The 20608-nt window shown below is 35.0% G+C and overlaps 1 protein-coding gene across 1 annotated transcript in view; it reads left to right on the top strand.

Moving 5' to 3' along the window:
• The window catches only part of LOC130449117 (uncharacterized), a 95116-nt gene extending 78871 nt beyond the window's left edge, over positions 1–16245 (top strand). Inside the window, exons 5-11 of the mRNA XM_056786803.1 lie at positions 3401–3534; positions 4835–5006; positions 6167–6528; positions 6636–6875; positions 7550–8288; positions 11534–12415; positions 15496–16245. Coding sequence (XP_056642781.1) covers positions 3401–3534; positions 4835–5006; positions 6167–6528; positions 6636–6875; positions 7550–8288; positions 11534–12415; positions 15496–16085 — 3119 coding nt within the window. The 3' untranslated portion in view covers positions 16086–16245. The remainder of the gene's footprint in view (positions 1–3400; positions 3535–4834; positions 5007–6166; positions 6529–6635; positions 6876–7549; positions 8289–11533; positions 12416–15495) is intronic.
• Positions 16246–20608: the final 4363 nt, after the last annotated feature.

Raw genomic sequence — 20608 nt, 5'->3', positions numbered from 1 at the left:
TTTTAAGTCACGCTTCTCGAACAATTGTTCATAAGAAGCTCTTCCCCTTCCGCCCCCCTCAACCCCCCCGGTTTTTTTTTTTTAATTTTTAATATAACGCGGAAGTCGATTACGGATGTTTTATTGAAATTAAAACGTAAATTGACGCGTCGCGTTTCATTATATCGCTACGAGGGTTGTATGAAAAGTTTCTGTATCAGATTTTCTTAACTATACAGGGTGTCCAACACGACGAGTTAAAACTATCTGTATATATATGACAAAATACTTATAGTAGAATCATGAAAATTTATACGTTTTAGTTTTCGGATACGATCTTTTTAACTAGAATATTTTCAAAGATGGCCGACTTCCGGTTCTACCGGAAATCGACTATAACTTTGTTATTTTGAATAGAACACCCTGTATATTAATACATTTTTGAAATCTACGTAAAATTTTAATATACTTTTGTCTAAAAACTTTTTTCGAAAAATGTATATTTTTTGAGTTATTAATTTTTTTTGGAAAAATTTTAACCCTTATAAATTATTTTTTTACGAGGACACCCTTAAAGATATGAAAATAATTTCTATTCGATTGCTTTTAGCAAGGTCACACGTATTTGAATATATGTTAAAATTTTTCTTATTTTATACAGGGTGCGTATAAAAAGTTATCAAAGTTTAACTTCATAAATATCAAATTTCTTTAAATAGAACCACCAGATTTTTTCTATTTTTTCGAATTTTTGTGGTTCATTATAATGAAAGTTACCATAATAGAACATTTCGATCATCTGTGATGCGGCAAACATCAAAATATCACATGTTCATGGTAAACAACGGTTTTTGTACAGTAATTTGATTCTATAACCCACTTTTTAAGTGTTTAAAGTTAATCGAACATAATTTAAAAAAAAACGTAATGATATTATTATCATAATTTATCTTTCACGCTCGATATAATTCGAATTAAAATTGTTTGAGCATCGAAATTTTCATATTTCAATGTTGGCATTTTGTATTGACGTAACCCTTATTGAATTATAGATAAAGTTAAATGATAAAAATCAAAAACAAAGTTTTGAGGGCAGATAACAACCACAAAATTTGCGACACCAGACTAGAAACTAGAATTTTTTAAACTAATATCCTGTTGTGGTCGATCTGAACTAAAAATCTGTCTCTAGCTTAGTCCTCTACAAGAGTTTTAGCCGTTGCAGTGATTCAACGTCCACCCCGTATACTCAGTATGTTTTTCTATGAGGTAACAGCTCGTGGTGACGTGTAGAATTATCAACACACCCCCGTATAATCACATACCTTTGTTTTAATTAATCATTAAACACGGCTAACAACGTACCTCTGAATTGTCATTGAAGACACGTTAAACGCGTTTAATGTATCTGGTTTTTTTCAAAGAATGAGCTCCATGTATGGTTAAAAAAAAAGCTCTCAATAAATCAATAAATCACTTCAAACTTCGCCTACAAAATAGAATCGAATCGAAATCGAAAAAATAGCGAAATTATAAATAGAAAAAGTGAAAAATCTTTATTTTGGATCGGAAATGGGCTTTGAAATGGAAACAAACGGGAAGGTGATTAGCTAGTTTACGAAATAAAGTTTAACACAATGGACCTCATACCTTCGAGCGAATCACGACCAAACAAAAGAGTATCTATTGATTGGAAAGCTTCCTCGAGGCTACTTCTCTAGAAAATCTTGTTTATCGGTTTGTTCCAGCTGAAACTACAAAAAGCATTCACATCTGTGGCATACGCCTAGCTAAAACCTCCCCTGCGACGTAATGCTCACAAGAGAAACGACTAGAATGGGTTCTAGTTCATGCTAGCTACGTACTATCTCCAGTACTGGTTGGTAAAGCTCGAACAGTACTAGGCGTCAAGCTATGGATTCATACACGACGAATTTATTAAACAATAAGAATCCAGATGAAATTCTAGACCTCGATTCACCAGAAAAGATTGTGGGACGCCCAAAAAGTAGTCCAGAAGAAAAAGCAAATCAGCTAAAGCCTCCCCAGCGACGTAACGTTAGACGGCGGCTTCCACGGGGAATACAGACTCACGAGAGAAACGACTTGAGTGGGTTCTAGTTCATGCTAGCTACGTACTATCTCCAGTACTGGTTGGTAGAGCTCGAACAGTACTAGGCGTCAAGCTATGGATTCATACACGACGAATTTGTTAAACAATAAGAATCCAGATGAAATTCTAGACCTCGATTCACCAGAAAAGATTGTGGGACGCCCAAAAAGTAGTCCAGAAGAAAAAGCAAATCAGCTAAAGCCTCCCCAACGACGTAACGTTAGACGGCGGCTTCCACGGGGAATACAGACTCACGAGAGAAACGACTTGAGTGGGTTCTAGTTCATGCTAGCTGCGTACTATCTCCAGTACCGGTTGGTAGAGCTCGAACAGTGCTAGGCGTCAAGCTATGGAACTTCAAGATTCTTACAAGACGAATTTGATAAACAATAAGCATCAAGGTGAAAATCTAGACCTCGATTCACCAGAAAAGATTGTGGGACGCCCAAAAAGTAGTCCAGAAGAAAAAGCAAATCAGCTAAAGCCTCCCCAGCGACGTAATGCTCACAAGAGAGACGACTAGAATGGGTTCTAGTTCATGCTAGCTGCGTACTATCTCCAGTACCGGTTGGTAGAGCTCGAACAGTGCTAGGCGTCAAGCTATGGAACTTCAAGATTCTTACAAGACGAATTTGATAAACAATAAGCATCAAGGTGAAAATCTAGACCTCGATTCACCAGAAAAGATTGTGGGACGCCCAAAAAGTAGTCCAGAAGAAAAAGCAAATCAGCTAAAGCCTCCCCAACGACGTAACGTTAGACGGCGGCTTCCACGGGGAATACAGACTCACAAGAGAGACGACTTGAGTGGGTTCTAGTTCATGCTAGCTGCGTACTATCTCCAGTACCGGTTGGTAGAGCTCGAACAGTGCTAGGCGTCAAGCTATGGAACTTCAAGATTCTTACAAGACGAATTTGATAAACAATAAGCATCAAGGTGAAATTCTAGACCTCGATTCACCAGAAAAGATTGTGGGACGCCCAGAAAGTAGTCCAGGAGAAAAAGGAAATCAGCTAAAGCCTCCTCAGCTTTCGTAATGCTCGAGGGCGATTTCCAAGCTTTCTCTTCCGCTCCAGGAAAAATTTGTTTTTTAGGTATCCTGGAAAACAATCAACCACCTTCTCCATTTTGACTTATTTCTTAGTTTGGTGACAAATCAAAGGAATTTCAATATTGGTAGACATAAAATTTGGATGGTTAGCACTTCCAGTCGCCAAGACTCATACCGAGAGGTTCTAAGAACCACCTCGCAGATACTAAATCATAAATGATGAACGTAGTAATTGCGTTTGTTTTTTTTTCTTTAGGTGTTCGTTCATCTATTTGCGCAGTATCTGGCGCTAAATATATGTCATCAGATGGTTGGGTTGATTTACGGAATCCAGTTGGTTCTGATATTCCTTTCAAGCTCCAAAAGGATAACGGACGTACGTTTTTGCAGGTAAAATTATCAATTTCTATAATAATATCATCAGAAAATGTATATGAAAGTGAAAATAACAAAATTAAATTGATTGAATTGGCGGGGTTTCTAATTTCGAAAATTCAAAATTGCGACCGCATAAAATGAATTTATAAAAATGTTTTTCAGCTTTCCATATCGATTGCATCCCAAAATAGTTATTTTTCAAGAAATTTCAAGCGATTTTTTGAATTTTTCGCAGTTTTTTCAAACTTAAATATACAGGGCGATTGAGTAATGTGATAATACTCGATGTCTCCTTTCTCCTTTGACATATAAATTTGAAAATTTGAGGGATTATAACCATCACAAGTTATTGTATTTTAGAATTATTTAGAATCTTACAGGGTGTTCCGTTATTATGTGCCGCATCATATAAATCGTTTTTAAGTGAAACACCCTATATTTAATAGTATGTTTCGAATCAGCTTGACATCAAAATAATATAGAGCTGGGACTCAAACTACTGGGTATTTAAAAAGATATAAGTATAATTTTTCAATGAATTTGATTCGATTCACTCGAAAAAACCGAAAAAATAATCTATTAGTATTTTGATTCACCCCGTATCATATTCAATGGAAAATTAACGAAATAAATGAATTTCCAGAATTTTTACTACTATTCGAATGTTTTGGCCGCACTAGGTCTCCATTTTTTAATTTATCTTACGTTGTACAGGGTGTTACGTTTTTTATAATAAATATGTTATAAATTTTTAACTACCCCGTAAATACCACCTCGAATTTCTCACAATTTTGATTTTTTTGTTTAAATTCCTGGAAATAATGGACTTAATTTACGAGAAACGACGTAAAAATAATCAAAATAAACTTTGTCTCATTAAAATTTTGATTTGCCCATCGTTGCCCACATTTTACGACAAATTACCAAATGTCACAACATCACAACAGCCGATTTTGGACGAACTGTCGCTAACTTCATAACAGCAATGACAGTTTTGACATATTCACATCAGTGTTGCCATATCTCGAAACTTAACTAACATACTGATTTAGATTAATTTGAAATATAGAATTTTGAATAGAGGTTATGTTGTATTTACATTGTTGTCAATCATTTTTGTTTTTATTAGAACTTTGTTATTTAAATATACGAGGTAAATGAAAAAGAAAAAAACGTACACCAACTTCCATAATGATTTTTAATCGACTACATGAATATAGCCGATACAGAACGTCCAGGATCGGTAGCTTTGTAAATAATTTCGAGCAGAAAAATCCAACTAAAATCAAATATCCTTTTAAATCGATTTCAGTGGTCAGGAAACGGCGAATTACGCAACAAGTTGTCGGGCAAATTAATAATAGTGAACCTCGTGTGCAGAGAAACCGAATTAGAATCGACGGACTTTCCCAGAATTCAAATGCTGTTTTCGCCATGTGTAGCTTTCCGAGTAGTCGGGTCTTCGAGCAACCAACTAGCCAGCAGTAAGTATAATTCTTTTTGTATCCGCAGATGTTTCTCAATATTTGTTTATATTTACGAGGATGGTTCCAGAAGTACTATGTCCGACAAATGAAACACCATTTTGTCGAGTATAGGAACAGAAAATAATCCGAGGGGACTAAATCTGGTGCATAATGTAGCGATTCATTAATTTCGACTATTGGAATTACGTATGTGTCAGCGAAACCCGACGCCATGACTTTTCCTGCAGTTGGAACGGTCTTTTCCTTCTTCGGAGCCGATTCTCCTTTTTTATTCGATTTACTCGACCGTTTTGATTGTTATTTTGGTTTCGGGTATGAAGTGATGGACCCACGGTTCTATTTCTGCGAAACATTCCCAAACACTCGAAAAAAAAAACACCTCCACGACGCTGTTTTCGTTCCATTATGAGCCAACGCGGCAACCATCTTGCACACAGCTTTCTCCTAACCAAATTTTCACTTAACACGCGATGTTTGAAATGCATACTACGTCTTCTAGCTCGCGCCGTATTGGTCGGACTAATACCTTTTGAATAAAAGCGTTGTATCACATATCGACGACTAAATCTGCTCTTCAATGCAACAATCTAAAAATCTCTTGGTTTATCTGAAGTTTTCGACCAATCGCGGGCGTTTTAGGGGTCAGGTTATCACTAAAAGACGTAAATCGCTTTCTGCACGTTCCAGGTCGTCTATGAAACAATCCAATGCTGGCAAACTTTTCGAACCGCTGCCCAAATCATATCCAATTGTCTACCGACAACTCGCTAACCATTTTCGAAACTCAAACCCATTGGGGGGTAATTTTCTGTTATAGGGATTAAAAATGAAGGGACGGGGGTAGTAGAAAGAAGGAGTTTAGTAGTTCGCTCGGTATATTAGTAATTTTGGGAGGGGGGTTTGGTTTGAGGTGAATAAAACAACAAAAATATACTTTTACGAAATTTAATATAATTACGACACGGGCCCAACGACCCTCCATAAACTTCCGCTCATTCCGACCTAGGAGGAGCGTGGTGAATAATCGAGAATCGACGCGAAATGTTTCGGCAACTCGATTAGTTCGGTTTCAACTGCGTCTGGTTGATAGATGGCGCTAATAATTTAACTATTGTCACTTATCGGTATGTAAATATTCGTAAATTTATTTGTTGTAGACGTAAGTGAAGTCGCCTTCGTTATCGACCAAAACGCGACGAAGGAAAACGCTACCAGCGATACGTTGAGCGTTTCGGAATACGTCGCCATAGGAATTTGCTCGATCCTACTGGGTCTGATTTACGTCGCGTCCGTTTTTCTCTATTTGCATATCAGAAAGAAGAAAACTAATAATTCTAGAGATAATCGTCGAGATAGTAGATGTACGAGGGACATCGAAGAAGGTATCGTCAAAAGCAATCCACTTTTGTCTATACCGACACATTTTCTACCGGGCGATGCGGCGTACAGCGACACGAACAGCAGCGACAACGAAAATACGCCGGACGTAATCAACCAACACGAAGAACGCAAAAAACACGTAAGTAATTAACCGTATAATTTATTCTACGGCTAATCGCCTACAAATTAATTTTCTATTAGTCAAAAACACTCTTCTTCTTTTTCTAAATGTTTATTCGGTTACAGGCGTCGGTCGTAATCCACGCTCAGAAGTCTTATAATTCTCGTCGACGATCTCAATTTTGTTCTTTCGATAATTATCATCAAGATTCGAATACGAACGAAAAATTACCCGAAGAAAACGTTTCGATTATCGAAACGTTGGAAGGAAGAGAAGAAAAACCGGAAAATATCAAATCGTTGACCAGTTCCACCAGGAAGAAACTCTATTTCAATCCGGCTTATTTCGAACCGCACTTGCTATTGGTATGAATATTTTTTAGCTTCCCTTACAAGGTTTCTACTTCGTTTTTTTGTCCAAAATTACGAATGTGCATATTCGCCCACTTTACAAAACGTACCACATAGAAATAGACATCAAAACATCTTTCCACGCCCCCGAAGATTAAGCTTGTAGATATTCAGCACCATTTGGTGTTGAAGCAGCGCTCTTTAATGATTTTTACGACTTCCAAGTCATTTTGAACAATGATCTTTCCGGAAACCATTCCCCGGACGAGTTATTGTTGGTTGTACTATTAAAAGTATTCCAATAAATCGATTTTATTGGAGATTTCGTTGGAAAGAACAACTAGCGTCGCTACGGACAGCCTTCAGTGAATGATTGCCCGAAGCGGAACTAAAATACAAGCCAATCATCCCGAATCGTTATCGATGAACACACCTCGGAAATCCTCCTTCTCACCAATTAGATTTTCCCTCGCTCCGGCTGCCAGCAACTTCTGCGGTTTCCTTGTAACCTGATGAACCCTTTCCAGCGAAGACGACCACAATCTCAGTCCTGCAGAGGAGCAACTCTCTCTGGGCAATTTGCACATTCGTTGTTTTGGCGGGTTCGTAGATTGCCGCGAACAAATTTGATTTGATTTTTCGTCGAAACCGCCCCCGATGTAGTCATGAATAATCGATTTATTTCGCAGGAACCGCCGCCGGGCGCGATCGATTTTTTATCGAAGATTCGCGAAGTAATTTCGATAGCGAAACAAAAACTCGAATCCAAACGCTTCCAACCGAGTTTGATGAACATACCGGAAGAAGAAGATAATCCGTATCCGATGGAAACTTTGTACGGTTTGAACGCTCCGTCGATCAGTCGACGCAGCAGCACCGTAAGTTTGAAGAGAGAAAACAGTCGAAGAAAAACTTGTACCGGTTGTCCGGGTTGCGAACCGCAAGATTTCAATTCCGTAAACGGGAAACTACCCGAATTCCCGTCGTTAGCCGCGTGCCGTAACTGTACTTCGAATACGAACGAAAGTAAACAAAGAATAAGGAAATGGTTGGAGGATGTACCGATTATAAAAGTTCCCAACGACGTTGCGCTAAATTCGATCGACAATTGTCAGAAAAAGATAAGATTACCGACGAAAACGCTTCCCGCTTCGTCCGAAAAACAAAATAAAAAACTACCGCCGATAAATCGTAATAAAAACGAAGAAGACGTTTATTGTACCGTTCCTGTACTACCTTCGTCCGATATGGTTAAAAATTGTACGGAATTTGATAGGAGAGAAGAGAAAATCGCCACTTTAACTAAGGAACAAATGAACGCCGTCATTTACGAATTCACCAAACATAAAAATCTATTGGAAAACAAAGAGGAAGAAGAACAAACTGTCGAATACGAAACGGACAGTTTGGAAAGAACGCCGCGTAAAGGTAAAGTATCACACCGTACGCTCCAAACACTCTCCAAGCCATTCGAGACGCTTACCAAAAGCAGTTGCCCCTCACATATGACCGTGATCTAAAGTTTATCCTCCTCCAAACGCCAGCAGTACTCCAGATCGTCCGGGATGCTCATAATGTAAAGATGACGTCGTCTTAGCCTATTGCCCGGTGTCTTTATAAGCCAATAACTGGATGTTTCTACCCCAATATCGCGAGTCGCCGGACATCCGATCTTGCAGAGTTTCTCGCACTCCGTTAGTCCCGTACGATCGTTGCGAATTGCTCGGTTTGGAAGTCGGTAGCGTGTTTGCCAAGCGAAAAAGACTCACTTAACTCGAGGTGTCTTTCGCTCCGACGAAGCTGTTTATCTTGGAATCGTGGATGAACCAGGTGCTAAGGTATTTAGTATAGCAGCCTTGGAATCGACACTCCACCGCTTTCTCTTAGCGATTTGTTCATTTAAAATGATTGGACGTTTTATCCGCGGTCTATATCCAGTTTATTTCACGGCCAGTTGGTTCAGTCTTGTTGGAAGTTCAGCCTGTAGGTCGCGCTTCGAATTTTATCGCCGATTGAGCTTCGCGCGCCATCGAAGCGAATTGCTCGGTACACCAAAGAGTCACTTAACTCGAGGTGTCTTTCGCTCCGACGAAGCTGTTTATCTTGGAATCGTGGATGAACCAGGTGCTAAGGTATTTAGTATAGCAGCCTTGGAATCGACACTCCACCGCTTTCTCTTAGCGATTTGTTCATTTAAAATGATTGGACGTTTTATCCGCGGTCTATATCCAGTTTATTTCACGGCCAGTCGGTTCAGTCTTGTTGGAAGTTCAGCCTGTAGGTCGCGCTTCGAATTTTATCGCCGATTGAGCTTCGCGCGCCATCGAAGCGAATTGCTCGGTACACCAAAGAGTCACTTAACTCGAGGTGTCTTTCGCTCCGACGAAGCTGTTTATCTTGGAATCGTGGATGAACCAGGTGCTAAGGTATTTAGTATAGCAGCCTTGGAATCGACACTCCACCGCTTTCTCTTAGCGATTTGTTCATTTAAAATGATTGGACGTTTTATCCGCGGTCTATATCCAGTTTATTTCACGGCCAGTCGGTTCAGTCTTGTTGGAAGTTCAGCCTGTAGGTCGCGCTTCGAATTTTATCGCCGATTGAGCTTCGCGCGCCATCGAAGCGAATTGCTCGGTACACCAAAGAGTCACTTAACTCGAGGTGTCTTTCGCTCCGACGAAGCTGTTTATCTTGGAATCGTGGATGAACCAGGTGCTAAGGTATTTAGTATAGCAGCCTTGGAATCGAGACTCCACCGCTTTCTCTTAGCGATTTGTTCATTTAAAATGATTGGACGTTTTATCCGCGGTCTATATCCAGTTTATTTCACGGCCAGTTGGTTCAGTCTTGTTGGAAGTTCAGCCTGTAGGTCGCGCTTCGAATTTTATCGCCGATTGAGCTTCGCGCGCCATTGAAGCGAATTGCTCGGTACACCAAAGAGTCACTTAACTCGAGGTGTCTTTCGCTCCGACGAAGCTGTTTATCTTGGAATCGTGGATGAACCAGGTGCTAAGGTATTTAGTATAGCAGCCTTGGAATCGACACTCCACCGCTTTCTCTTAGCGATTTGTTCATTTAAAATGATTGGACGTTTTATCCGCGGTCTATATCCAGTTTATTTCACGGCCAGTCGGTTCAGTCTTGTTGGAAGTTCAGCCTGTAGGTCGCGCTTCGAATTTTATCGCCGATTGAGCTTCGCGCGCCATCGAAGCGAATTGCTCGGTACACCAAAGAGTCACTTAACTCGAGGTGTCTTTCGCTCCGACGAAGCTGTTTATCTTGGAATCGTGGATGAACCAGGTGCTAAGGTATTTAGTATAGCAGCCTTGGAATCGACACTCCACCGCTTTCTCTTAGCGATTTGTTCATTTAAAATGATTGGACGTTTTATCCGCGGTCTATATCCAGTTTATTTCACGGCCAGTCGGTTCAGTCTTGTTGGAAGTTCAGCCTGTAGGTCGCGCTTCGAATTTTATCGCCGATTGAGCTTCGCGCGCCATCGAAGCGAATTGCTCGGTACACCAAAGAGTCACTTAACTCGAGGTGTCTTTCGCTCCGACGAAGCTGTTTATCTTGGAATCGTGGATGAACCAGGTGCTAAGGTATTTAGTATAGCAGCCTTGGAATCGACACTCCACCGCTTTCTCTTAGCGATTTGTTCATTTAAAATGATTGGACGTTTTATCCGCGGTCTATATCCAGTTTATTTCACGGCCAGTCGGTTCAGTCTTGTTGGAAGTTCAGCCTGTAGGTCGCGCTTCGAATTTTATCGCCGATTGAGCTTCGCGCGCCATCGAAGCGAATTGCTCGGTACACCAAAGAGTCACTTAACTCGAGGTGTCTTTCGCTCCGACGAAGCTGTTTATCTTGGAATCGTGGATGAACCAGGTGCTAAGGTATTTAGTATAGCAGCCTTGGAATCGACACTCCACCGCTTTCTCTTAGCGATTTGTTCATTTAAAATGATTGGACGTTTTATCCGCGGTCTATATCCAGTTTATTTCACGGCCAGTCGGTTCAGTCTTGTTGGAAGTTCAGCCTGTAGGTCGCGCTTCGAATTTTATCGCCGATTGAGCTTCGCGCGCCATCGAAGCGAATTGCTCGGTACACCAAAGAGTCACTTAACTCGAGGTGTCTTTCGCTCCGACGAAGCTGTTTATCTTGGAATCGTGGATGAACCAGGTGCTAAGGTATTTAGTATAGCAGCCTTGGAATCGACACTCCACCGCTTTCTCTTAGCGATTTGTTCATTTAAAATGATTGGACGTTTTATCCGCGGTCTATATCCAGTTTATTTCACGGCCAGTTGGTTCAGTCTTGTTGGAAGTTCAGCCTGTAGGTCGCGCTTCGAATTTTATCGCCGATTGAGCTTCGCGCGCCATCGAAGCGAATTGCTCGGTACACCAAAGAGTCACTTAACTCGAGGTGTCTTTCGCTCCGACGAAGCTGTTTATCTTGGAATCGTGGATGAACCAGGTGCTAAGGTATTTAGTATAGCAGCCTTGGAATCGACACTCCACTGCTTTTATCCGCGGTCTACGTCCAGTTTATTTCACGGCCAGTTGGTTAAGTCTTGTTGGATGTTCGGTTTGTATGCTGCCCTTCGAAGTAACCTCTTCTCACCACTCACGATTTCTTGTTTTATCGATTAATCGATTATTTTTGTTTTCAAGGTTTTTCGACGCCTTCCGAATACGCGGAAGTATCGTCCTCTTCTCAACCGAGTCCGAGTCTTAGTTCCGTTCTACCGGACCACGAAGAATTGACGATGAGAAACGCGATAATAAATAAAAGAACCGGCAACATGACGATTTCTAAAATCAACATGGAAGCCCTACAAGAAGACGAACACGATTACGAACTAATAGTAATGAAAAAAGGATGTTCGGTTAATACGGAAAGTTGTAAACTTGCCGAATTGCTACAAAAAAATAAGGGATACAGTTTAGTAAGCGAGGTGTACGTAAATAACGGTTACAATTACGGTAGCGCCCCGTCGACGCCGAGCAATTCCCGTTATTCGACGTTGGATACGAAACAGCTCAAAGTTAAATATGAAGGAACCGCCGAAAAACCGGGAAAATTATTAATAGAAGTCGAAGATTGTTTGGACAATTATATTCGCGTAAACGATTCCGACGAATTCGAACAAGATACTTTAGATAGAAAATCGAATGGAAATTCGATTAGGAGATCGCAATCGCAATCGAATAATTACGAGGATTCGTTGGAACGTCCTTCGCATATTTTGCTCACGACCAATGGGAGTTTTCGTAATCGCGACGAAGTCGTCGATTCGATTGAGGAACCTCTCGATTCCGGTAATTTCAATCGATTATTCGGTAGTTTGAGAGAAATTTATGAAGCTAAAACGAGAAACGGTTCGAGCAGGAAAGATGAGGGATACGCTTATATAAGCGACGAAGAAAAAGGGAGGATACTCACTTTGGAAGAGAGACATTGTAGGAGGCAGAGATCGAAAGTACAACCGGACCTTATTCCGCCACCGATATACGATCGGATCGATTCGACGCAAAAAATTTCGAATTGTTTAGGTGAGTCACGATTTCGGCAAAGTTTTGTAAACACTTGAACATTTTTTTTTTAAAGTTTTACAAAAATTAATCCAAACTTTCAAGAAGTTTTACAAAAGTTTTGCGGATTTTCACAAAATTTCACAAAATCAAATGGAGTCTCACAGAGTTTTACAAAGTATAAGAAAATTATTTCACCAAGTTTTACAAAGATTCATAAAATTGTACAATGTTTCACAAAGTTTCGAGAAGTTACACAAAGTTTTAAAAGTCCAACAAAGTTTGTTCAAAGATGTACCATATTTTACAAAGTTTCACAGAGTTTTGAACGGTTTTATGAAGTATCACAAAGTTTTACAGATATTTACAAGGTTTTACATAGTTTTGCAAAGTCCAATAAAGTTTTTTCAAAGTTGTACCGTATTTCACAAAGTTTCACAGAGTTTTACAAAGTTTTGCAAAGTCCAACAAAGTTTTTTCAAAGTTGTACCATATTTTACAAAGTTTCACAGAGTTTTGAACGGTTTTATAACGTATCACAAAGTTTTACAGAAGTTTAAAAAAGTTTCACATAGTTTTGCAAAGTTTTGCAAAGTCCAACAAAGTTTTTTCAAAGTTGTACCATATTTTACAAAGTTTCACAAAGTTTTAAACGGTTTCATGAAGTATCACAAAGTTTTACAGATGTTTACAAGGTTTCATGAATTATCACAAAGTTTTACAGATGTTTACAAGGTTTTATGAAGCATCACAAAGTTTTACAGATATTTACAAGGTTTTACATAGTTTTGCAAAAACAAACAAAGTTTTTTCAAAGTTGTACCATATTTTACAAAGTTTCATAAAGTTTTAAACGGTTTCATGAAGTATCACAAAGTTTTACAGAAATTTACAAGGTTTTATGAAGCATCACAAAGTTTTACAGATATTTACAAGGTTTTACATAGTTTTGCAAAAACAAACAAAGTTTTTTCAAAGTTGTACCATATTTTACAAAGTTTCACAGAGTTTTGAACGGTTTTATAACGTATCACAAAGTTTTACAGAAGTTTAAAAAAGTTTCACATAGTTTTACAAAGTTTTGCAAAGTCCAACAAAGTTTTTTCAAAGTTGTACCATATTTTACAAAGTTTCACAAAGTTTTAAACGGTTTCATGAAGTATCACAAAGTTTTACAGATGTTTACAAGGTTTCATGAATTATCACAAAGTTTTACAGATGTTTACAAGGTTTTATGAAGCATCACAAAGTTTTACAGATATTTACAAGGTTTTACATAGTTTTGCAAAAACAAACAAAGTTTTTTCAAAGTTGTACCATATTTTACAAAGTTTCACAATGTTTTAAACGGTTTTATGAAGCATCAAAAAGTTTTACAGATATTTACAAGGTTTTACATAGTTTTGCAAAAACAAACAAAGTTTTTTCAAAGTTGTACCATATTTTACAAAGTTTCACAATGTTTTAAACGGTTTCATGAAGTATCACAAAGTTTTACAGAAATTTACAAGGTTTTATGAAGCATCACAAAGTTTTACAGAAGTTTACAAGGTTTTACATAGTTTTGCAAAAACAAACAAAGTTTTTTCAAAGTTGTACCATATTTTACAAAGTTTCATAGAGTTTTAAACGGTTTTATGAAGTATCACAAAGTTTTACAGAAATTTACAAGGTTTTATGAAGCATCACAAAGTTTTACAGATATTTACAAGGTTTTACATAGTTTTGCAAAAACAAACAAAGTTTTTTCAAAGTTGTACCATATTTTACAAAGTTTCACAATGTTTTAAACGGTTTCATGAAGTATCACAAAGTTTTACAGAAATTTACAAGGTTTTATGAAGCATCACAAAGTTTTACAGAAATTTACAAGGTTTTATGAAGCATCACAAAGTTTTACAGAAGTTTACAAGGTTTTACATAGTTTTGCAAAAACAAACAAAGTTTTTTCAAAGTTGTACCATATTTTACAAAGTTTCATAGAGTTTTAAACGGTTTTATGAAGTATCACAAAGTTTTACAGAAATTTACAAGGTTTTATGAAGCATCACAAAGTTTTACAGATATTTACAAGGTTTTACATAGTTTTGCAAAAACAAACAAAGTTTTTTCAAAGTTGTACCATATTTTACAAAGTTTCACAATGTTTTAAACGGTTTCATGAAGTATCACAAAGTTTTACAGAAATTTACAAGGTTTTATGAAGCATCACAAAGTTTTACAGAAGTTTACAAGGTTTTACATAGTTTTGCAAAGTCCAACAAAGTTTTTTCAAAGTTGTACCATATTTTACAAAGTTTTAAACGGTTTCATAAAGTATCACAAAGTTTTACATAGGTTTACAAGGTTCTATAGAATTTTTCAAAGGTTTTAAAGAAGTTTATGAAGTTTTTTTCTAAATTTCACAATTTCCCAAAAGTTTTACACATTTTCACGAAATCCTATGAAGTTTTACGGAATTTAACAAAATTTTTTCGAATCTTTGCGGAGTTTTACCAAGTTGTACCATAATATGCGAAGTTTCATAAAGTTTAATAAAACTTTACAAAGATTTACAGAGATTCAAACATTTTTAAATAACTCAATTGAATACGGAATTATATGAAAATAATTGGCGTCGATCCTATTAGGTAGATTACCCTCTTTACACTAACATCGTATTGACAGTTGCCTACCCATCATCAGCGAAGATATAATTCCGTACCGGATTTTTTAATTGTTAGTAACTTATTTGATGAGTTATAGTCGAATAAAAATATTTTTCAATTTGTATAAATAACTATACGAGGAAATTTGAGCAAATAATACAGTTTTTAAACTAGATAAAACACAATTTAAATCTTTTTTCAAGATGAATTCGATTCCAACTATTAAACATCTAAGATTTAAATGTCATGTTGCCAGATTTCTTTTTCGTTTTGTCACATATACTCAAATTTTATATCGTTAGTTTTGCCCTTTTTAAATTCGCATTATACGTATCTATAAACATTTGCGACGTTGCCAGATTGATTATAATTATTTTTTCAATGATATACGAGGTATTTCAATGTAACTAATTTTCTGTGTGAATTGTTGTAATTTGTTTATTTAATTTATAGATAATGGTGAAGAAAACAATCCGTTTCGATCAAAAATCGATCATATTCGGAGTGCCGGTAACGGTAGCGGCGGCGGCGCTTCAGATTCCCGTACCGACGAATACAAATTGTGCCTTTTGCAAAAATCGAAAAGAAACGGCAACATAACGAACCTCATCCAAACCGAAGATTTCATTTTAAAAAAAGGCTGTAACGATCAATTCATTTTCCATTCGGTGGTCAGCCCCCGGCGACCGTTCCACCATTCCAAGGACAAACTCACCTGGCAAAATACTTTGAAACCGGAAGATTCCGGTTACCTGAGTTCCGATTCCAACGAATCTCGTTTGAACAACGTGAAATTGACCGTTCTGGAGCCGATAGGTAGCGAAACGGACGAAAGTTGTTTAGAAGACGCTCGTAGCGAATCGGGCGCGGAAAGCGTCGAAACGCATTCGGTATTTTTCGGAAGATTCGATAGGAACGCGGGTGTGAGTTGTTACGGGTCGATGGATAGCGGAGTGATCGGCGGAGAGGAAGGGATATCGAGTAGTGATTCGGAGACGGTTAGCTACGCCACTGTTATACCCGTTACGTCGGATCCTTTTTAAAACGAAAAAAAAAAAAAAAAAAAATAGCGCGCGATAATCGTTATAATGATTTTTTTTTTATTTTTCTCGAGCCATATTTGAACAAATTCGTAATCCTCAAGTTGAAGGTAAGATACCGATTGAATAATTATAAGTGCAGAATTTTCCACATAAAAATTGAGGGGTTACTACAATTATTTTAAAAGTTTCACAAAATTTTACAAAAATTTGAAGAGTTTTACAAAGTTTAGGAAAAAATCACGAAAATTTGTGAAGTTGCAAAGAGTTTTGCGAGGTTTCATGAAGTTTTACGAAATTTCACAAAGTTTTACAGAAGTTTCGAAGTTTTATAGAAGTTTGCGATGTGTCACAAAAGTTTTGGAATTTTCACAAAGTTTTTTTCAAGTTTTACTGAGTTTCGCAAAATTTTAAAAAGTTTTGAGAAGTTTCATAAAGTTTTAGGAAATTTCACAAAATTTTAAAGATTTTTGCAAAATTTCCCAAAATTTTTACGAGATTTTGTGAAGTTTTAGAAAATTTCACAAAATTTTTAAAGAATTTTGCAAAATTTCATGAAGTTTTACGAAATTTCACAAAATTTTAAAGATTTTTTCAAAATTTCCCAAAATTTTTGCGAGATTTTGTGAAGTTTTAGAAAATTTCACAACATTTTTAAAGAGTTTTACAAAATTTCACATAATTTCAAAGAGTTTTGCAAATTTTTATGAAGTTTTACGAAATTTCACAAAATTTTAAAGATTTTTTCAAAATTTCCCAAAATTTTTACGAAGTTTTGTGAAGTTTTAGAAAATTTCACAACATTTTTAAAGAGTTTTACAAAATTTCACATAATTTCAAAGAGTTTTGCAAATTTTCATGAAGTTTTACGGAATTTCACAAAATTTTAAAGATTTTTTCAAAATTTCCCAAAATTTTTACGAAGTTTTGTGAAGTTTTAGAAAATTTCACAACATTTTTAAAGAGTTTTACAAAATTTCACATAATTTCAAAGAGTTTTGCAAATTTTCATGAAGTTTTACGGAATTTCACAAAATTTTAAAGATTTTTTCAAAATTTCCCAAAATTTTTATGAAGTTTTGTGAAGTTTTAGAAAATTTCACAACATTTTTAAAGAGTTTTACAAAATTTCACATAATTTCAAAGAGTTTTGCAAATTTTCATGAAGTTTTACGGAATTTCACAAAATTTTAAAGATTTTTTCAAAATTTCCCAAAATTTTTACGAAGTTTTGTGAAGTTTTAGAAAATTTCACAACATTTTTAAAGAGTTTTACAAAATTTCACATAATTTCAAAGAGTTTTGCAAATTTTCATGAATTTTTACGAAATTTCACAAAATTTTAAAGATTTTTGCAGTTTCTCTAAATTTTCCCAAAATTTTTACGAGATTTTGTGAAGTTTTAGAAAATTTCACAAAATTTTTAGTTTTTTAAAATTTCACATAATTTCAAACAGTGTTGCAAATTTTCATGAATTTTTACGAAATTTCACAAAATTTTAAAGATTTTTTCAAAATTTCCCAAAATTTTTACGAAGTTTTGTGAAGTTTTAGAAAATTTCACAACATTTTTAAAGAGTTTTACAAAATTTCACATAATTTCAAAGAGTTTTGCAAATTTTCATGAAGTTTTACGGAATTTCACAAAATTTTAAAGATTTTTTCAAAATTTCCCAAAATTTTTACGAAGTTTTGTGAAGTTTTAGAAAATTTCACAACATTTTTAAAGAGTTTTACAAAATTTCACATAATTTCAAAGAGTTTTGCAAATTTTCATGAATTTTTACGAAATTTCACAAAATTTTAAAGATTTTTGCAGTTTCTCTAAATTTTCCCAAAATTTTTACGAGATTTTGTGAAGTTTTAGAAAATTTCACAAAATTTTTAGTTTTTTAAAATTTCACATAATTTCAAACAGTGTTGCAAATTTTCATGAATTTTTACGAAATTTCACAAAATTTTAAAGATTTTTGCAGTTTCTCCAAATTTTCCCAAAATTTTTACGAGATTTTGTGAAGTTTTAGAAAATTTCACAAAATTTTTAGTTTTTTAAAATTTCACATAATTTCAAACAGTGTTGCAAATTTTCATGAATTTTTACGAAATTTCACAAAATTTTAAAGATTTTTTCAAAATTTCCCAAAATTTTTACGAGATTTTGTGAAGTCTTAGAAAATTTCACAAAATTTTTAGTTTTTTAAAATTTCACATAATTTCAAACAGTGTGGTTTTGTGGAGTTTTAGAAAATTTCACAAAAGTTCACAAAATTCTCAAGAGTTTTTCAAAATTTCATAAAGTTTTACAGAATTTTACTTACTTAAGCAAAGTTTTTACAAAGTTTCAATGAGATTTGCAAAATTTTTCTCACAATTTTGTTCTTCAATTCCACAAATTTTCAAAAATTTTACAAATTGTTGCTTTTGGAAGAATCTCTAATAATCAGTAGAGTATTTGATATTTTGTCGGACCAAGTTACCACTTTGTTTCGTGTGTTAAACATTAGAAAAAATGTTAATAAAGGCGATAAATCTTTTTCTGTCGCCAAATTAGTAACTACCAACCTTACAATGAACTATATCAAACTAAACTAAAACAAATACTCTATGAAGTAATTTTTTTCTACTTCTCCCGGGAAGGCTATTACATATTTTAATAAAAATAAGTGTTTTGTATATTATTTTAACTATAAAATTGACTAATATATGAATCAAAATCAATTACAATATTGTAAATTTGTAGTATTTAATATTCTCGTCTTCTAAGTCACTATTAAACGACAATAAAGTTGCAATATTTTATGTGATATATGTTCATACGGCCGGAAGTGCAATAATTTAGTTTTTAAGAGAAAATCCTCAATCAAATTATAGATATAAGAGTAGGTTTTCCAAAATCGTATAAAATATTTTGATTATAAATAATAAAACTATTCCAAATATACGACAATAACGTAATTCGATCAATATTAAATAATTATTTCTCCCAACAAACAAATTGTATTTATACAATCGCCCTCGTATGTATGTTTTCTCCGTATTTAATTCTACGAGTAAACACAAACCTTATAATATTCTATCCTTTTCTATTTACTGTAGAAATACGTTATAATACATGCGTTCTATGAGATGCCTTATTATCAACTCATTATATTGAAAAGAGATAGCTATAAACGACATCGATTACGTTCTATTGATTATTCGACCCATTCTGACCGCTGTCATTTTTAAAATCGAATAGTTTTGTGATCTGTATTTAGAAATATTCTACAAAATCGATTTGTTTTCGAAGCCGTTGATTTTTTATTTTTATATTACATTGAGTTATTTCATATTTATAATATATTTAACACGTTCACTTTCATTATGTCTAGAATTCCGTACAACGGGTATTAGTTTTACCCGTTATCTAACTTATTGAAATGTTTTATTGAATTTTGGAAAACCATGTAAATGATTTCAAATCAAATTGAGATCAGCTACTTTGCCAAATAAAAACATAGTTAGAACTAAGTGCAATATTTATGATTACGTGCAATGTGAAACGTGCAATATTTTTTACTTACGTATATTTATAAATAAATTATTTAGATATAAGTAATTTTAATAATTGTGTGCAATATTTTCCAAGAATGAATAAATTCGTAAAAACAAAATGAATATTTTGCGACTAGCTTCTGATCTGATGAGTAACACCGCAGATCCGGTGCGGCCCTTTTTGGACGTCCCAATATTTTAATATAAAAAGTGTAAATATTTCCATTTCAAATATATTTAATTGATAATTTGTATTGTATTTTTTATTTTAAATTAATATTTTATGATTTAAAATAAATATCGAATATTTGCTCGAATTATGTCGGATAGTTTATCAAACGTAGTTCCTAAATGTTTCGAAACTTTCACTAATTAAAAATATATTTAAATTTAATTATTATATTTTATGTTTTTTTTTCATCATTCGATTATGTATATAAATAGTGAAGTCAAAGGCTGCAGACATAATACAAATATAACAAATTCCATAAAAAATTTAGTAGATGCCTTTGACTCGTTTAAATTGGTGCAAACTTCATGGTACCTGTGATGTAAAGTATGAAGAACAATTGATTTGAGCATTTTTATATCCTATAAAGAAAGTTAGATCAAAATAAACTAGTTGATAAGTATCCTTATGAATTTTTATTATTATTGTCTTCGCTTGACTGTACTATTACGCGAGTTTCACAATTTGTAACGACATCAGTGTTGAAGTACGTAAAAATTTCTACCACTTTTAGTTTTCTATCTCACCTTAATAATACTATAAAGTTGCATTTTACATAATACGTTTCAAAACTAAATATATTTCGTGAAATTAAAAAAAAATCACTTCCGATTATTTTAACCTAAAATTCATGATCTTTTTACGTCTGTCTATTTATTACTGCTACGGTGTTGCCAAGATTATCACTAATTTTACCAATATAAATCGAGACTGATGTCAAGATCTGTCTAATTGCGTAATAATATTTGAAACATATAAATTT

The sequence above is a fragment of the Diorhabda sublineata genome, chromosome 9 (assembly GCF_026230105.1).
Source record: "Diorhabda sublineata isolate icDioSubl1.1 chromosome 9, icDioSubl1.1, whole genome shotgun sequence".
In the NCBI taxonomy this organism is placed as follows: domain Eukaryota; kingdom Metazoa; phylum Arthropoda; class Insecta; order Coleoptera; family Chrysomelidae; genus Diorhabda; species Diorhabda sublineata.
This window is presented reverse-complemented; position numbering and strand designations above follow the sequence as displayed.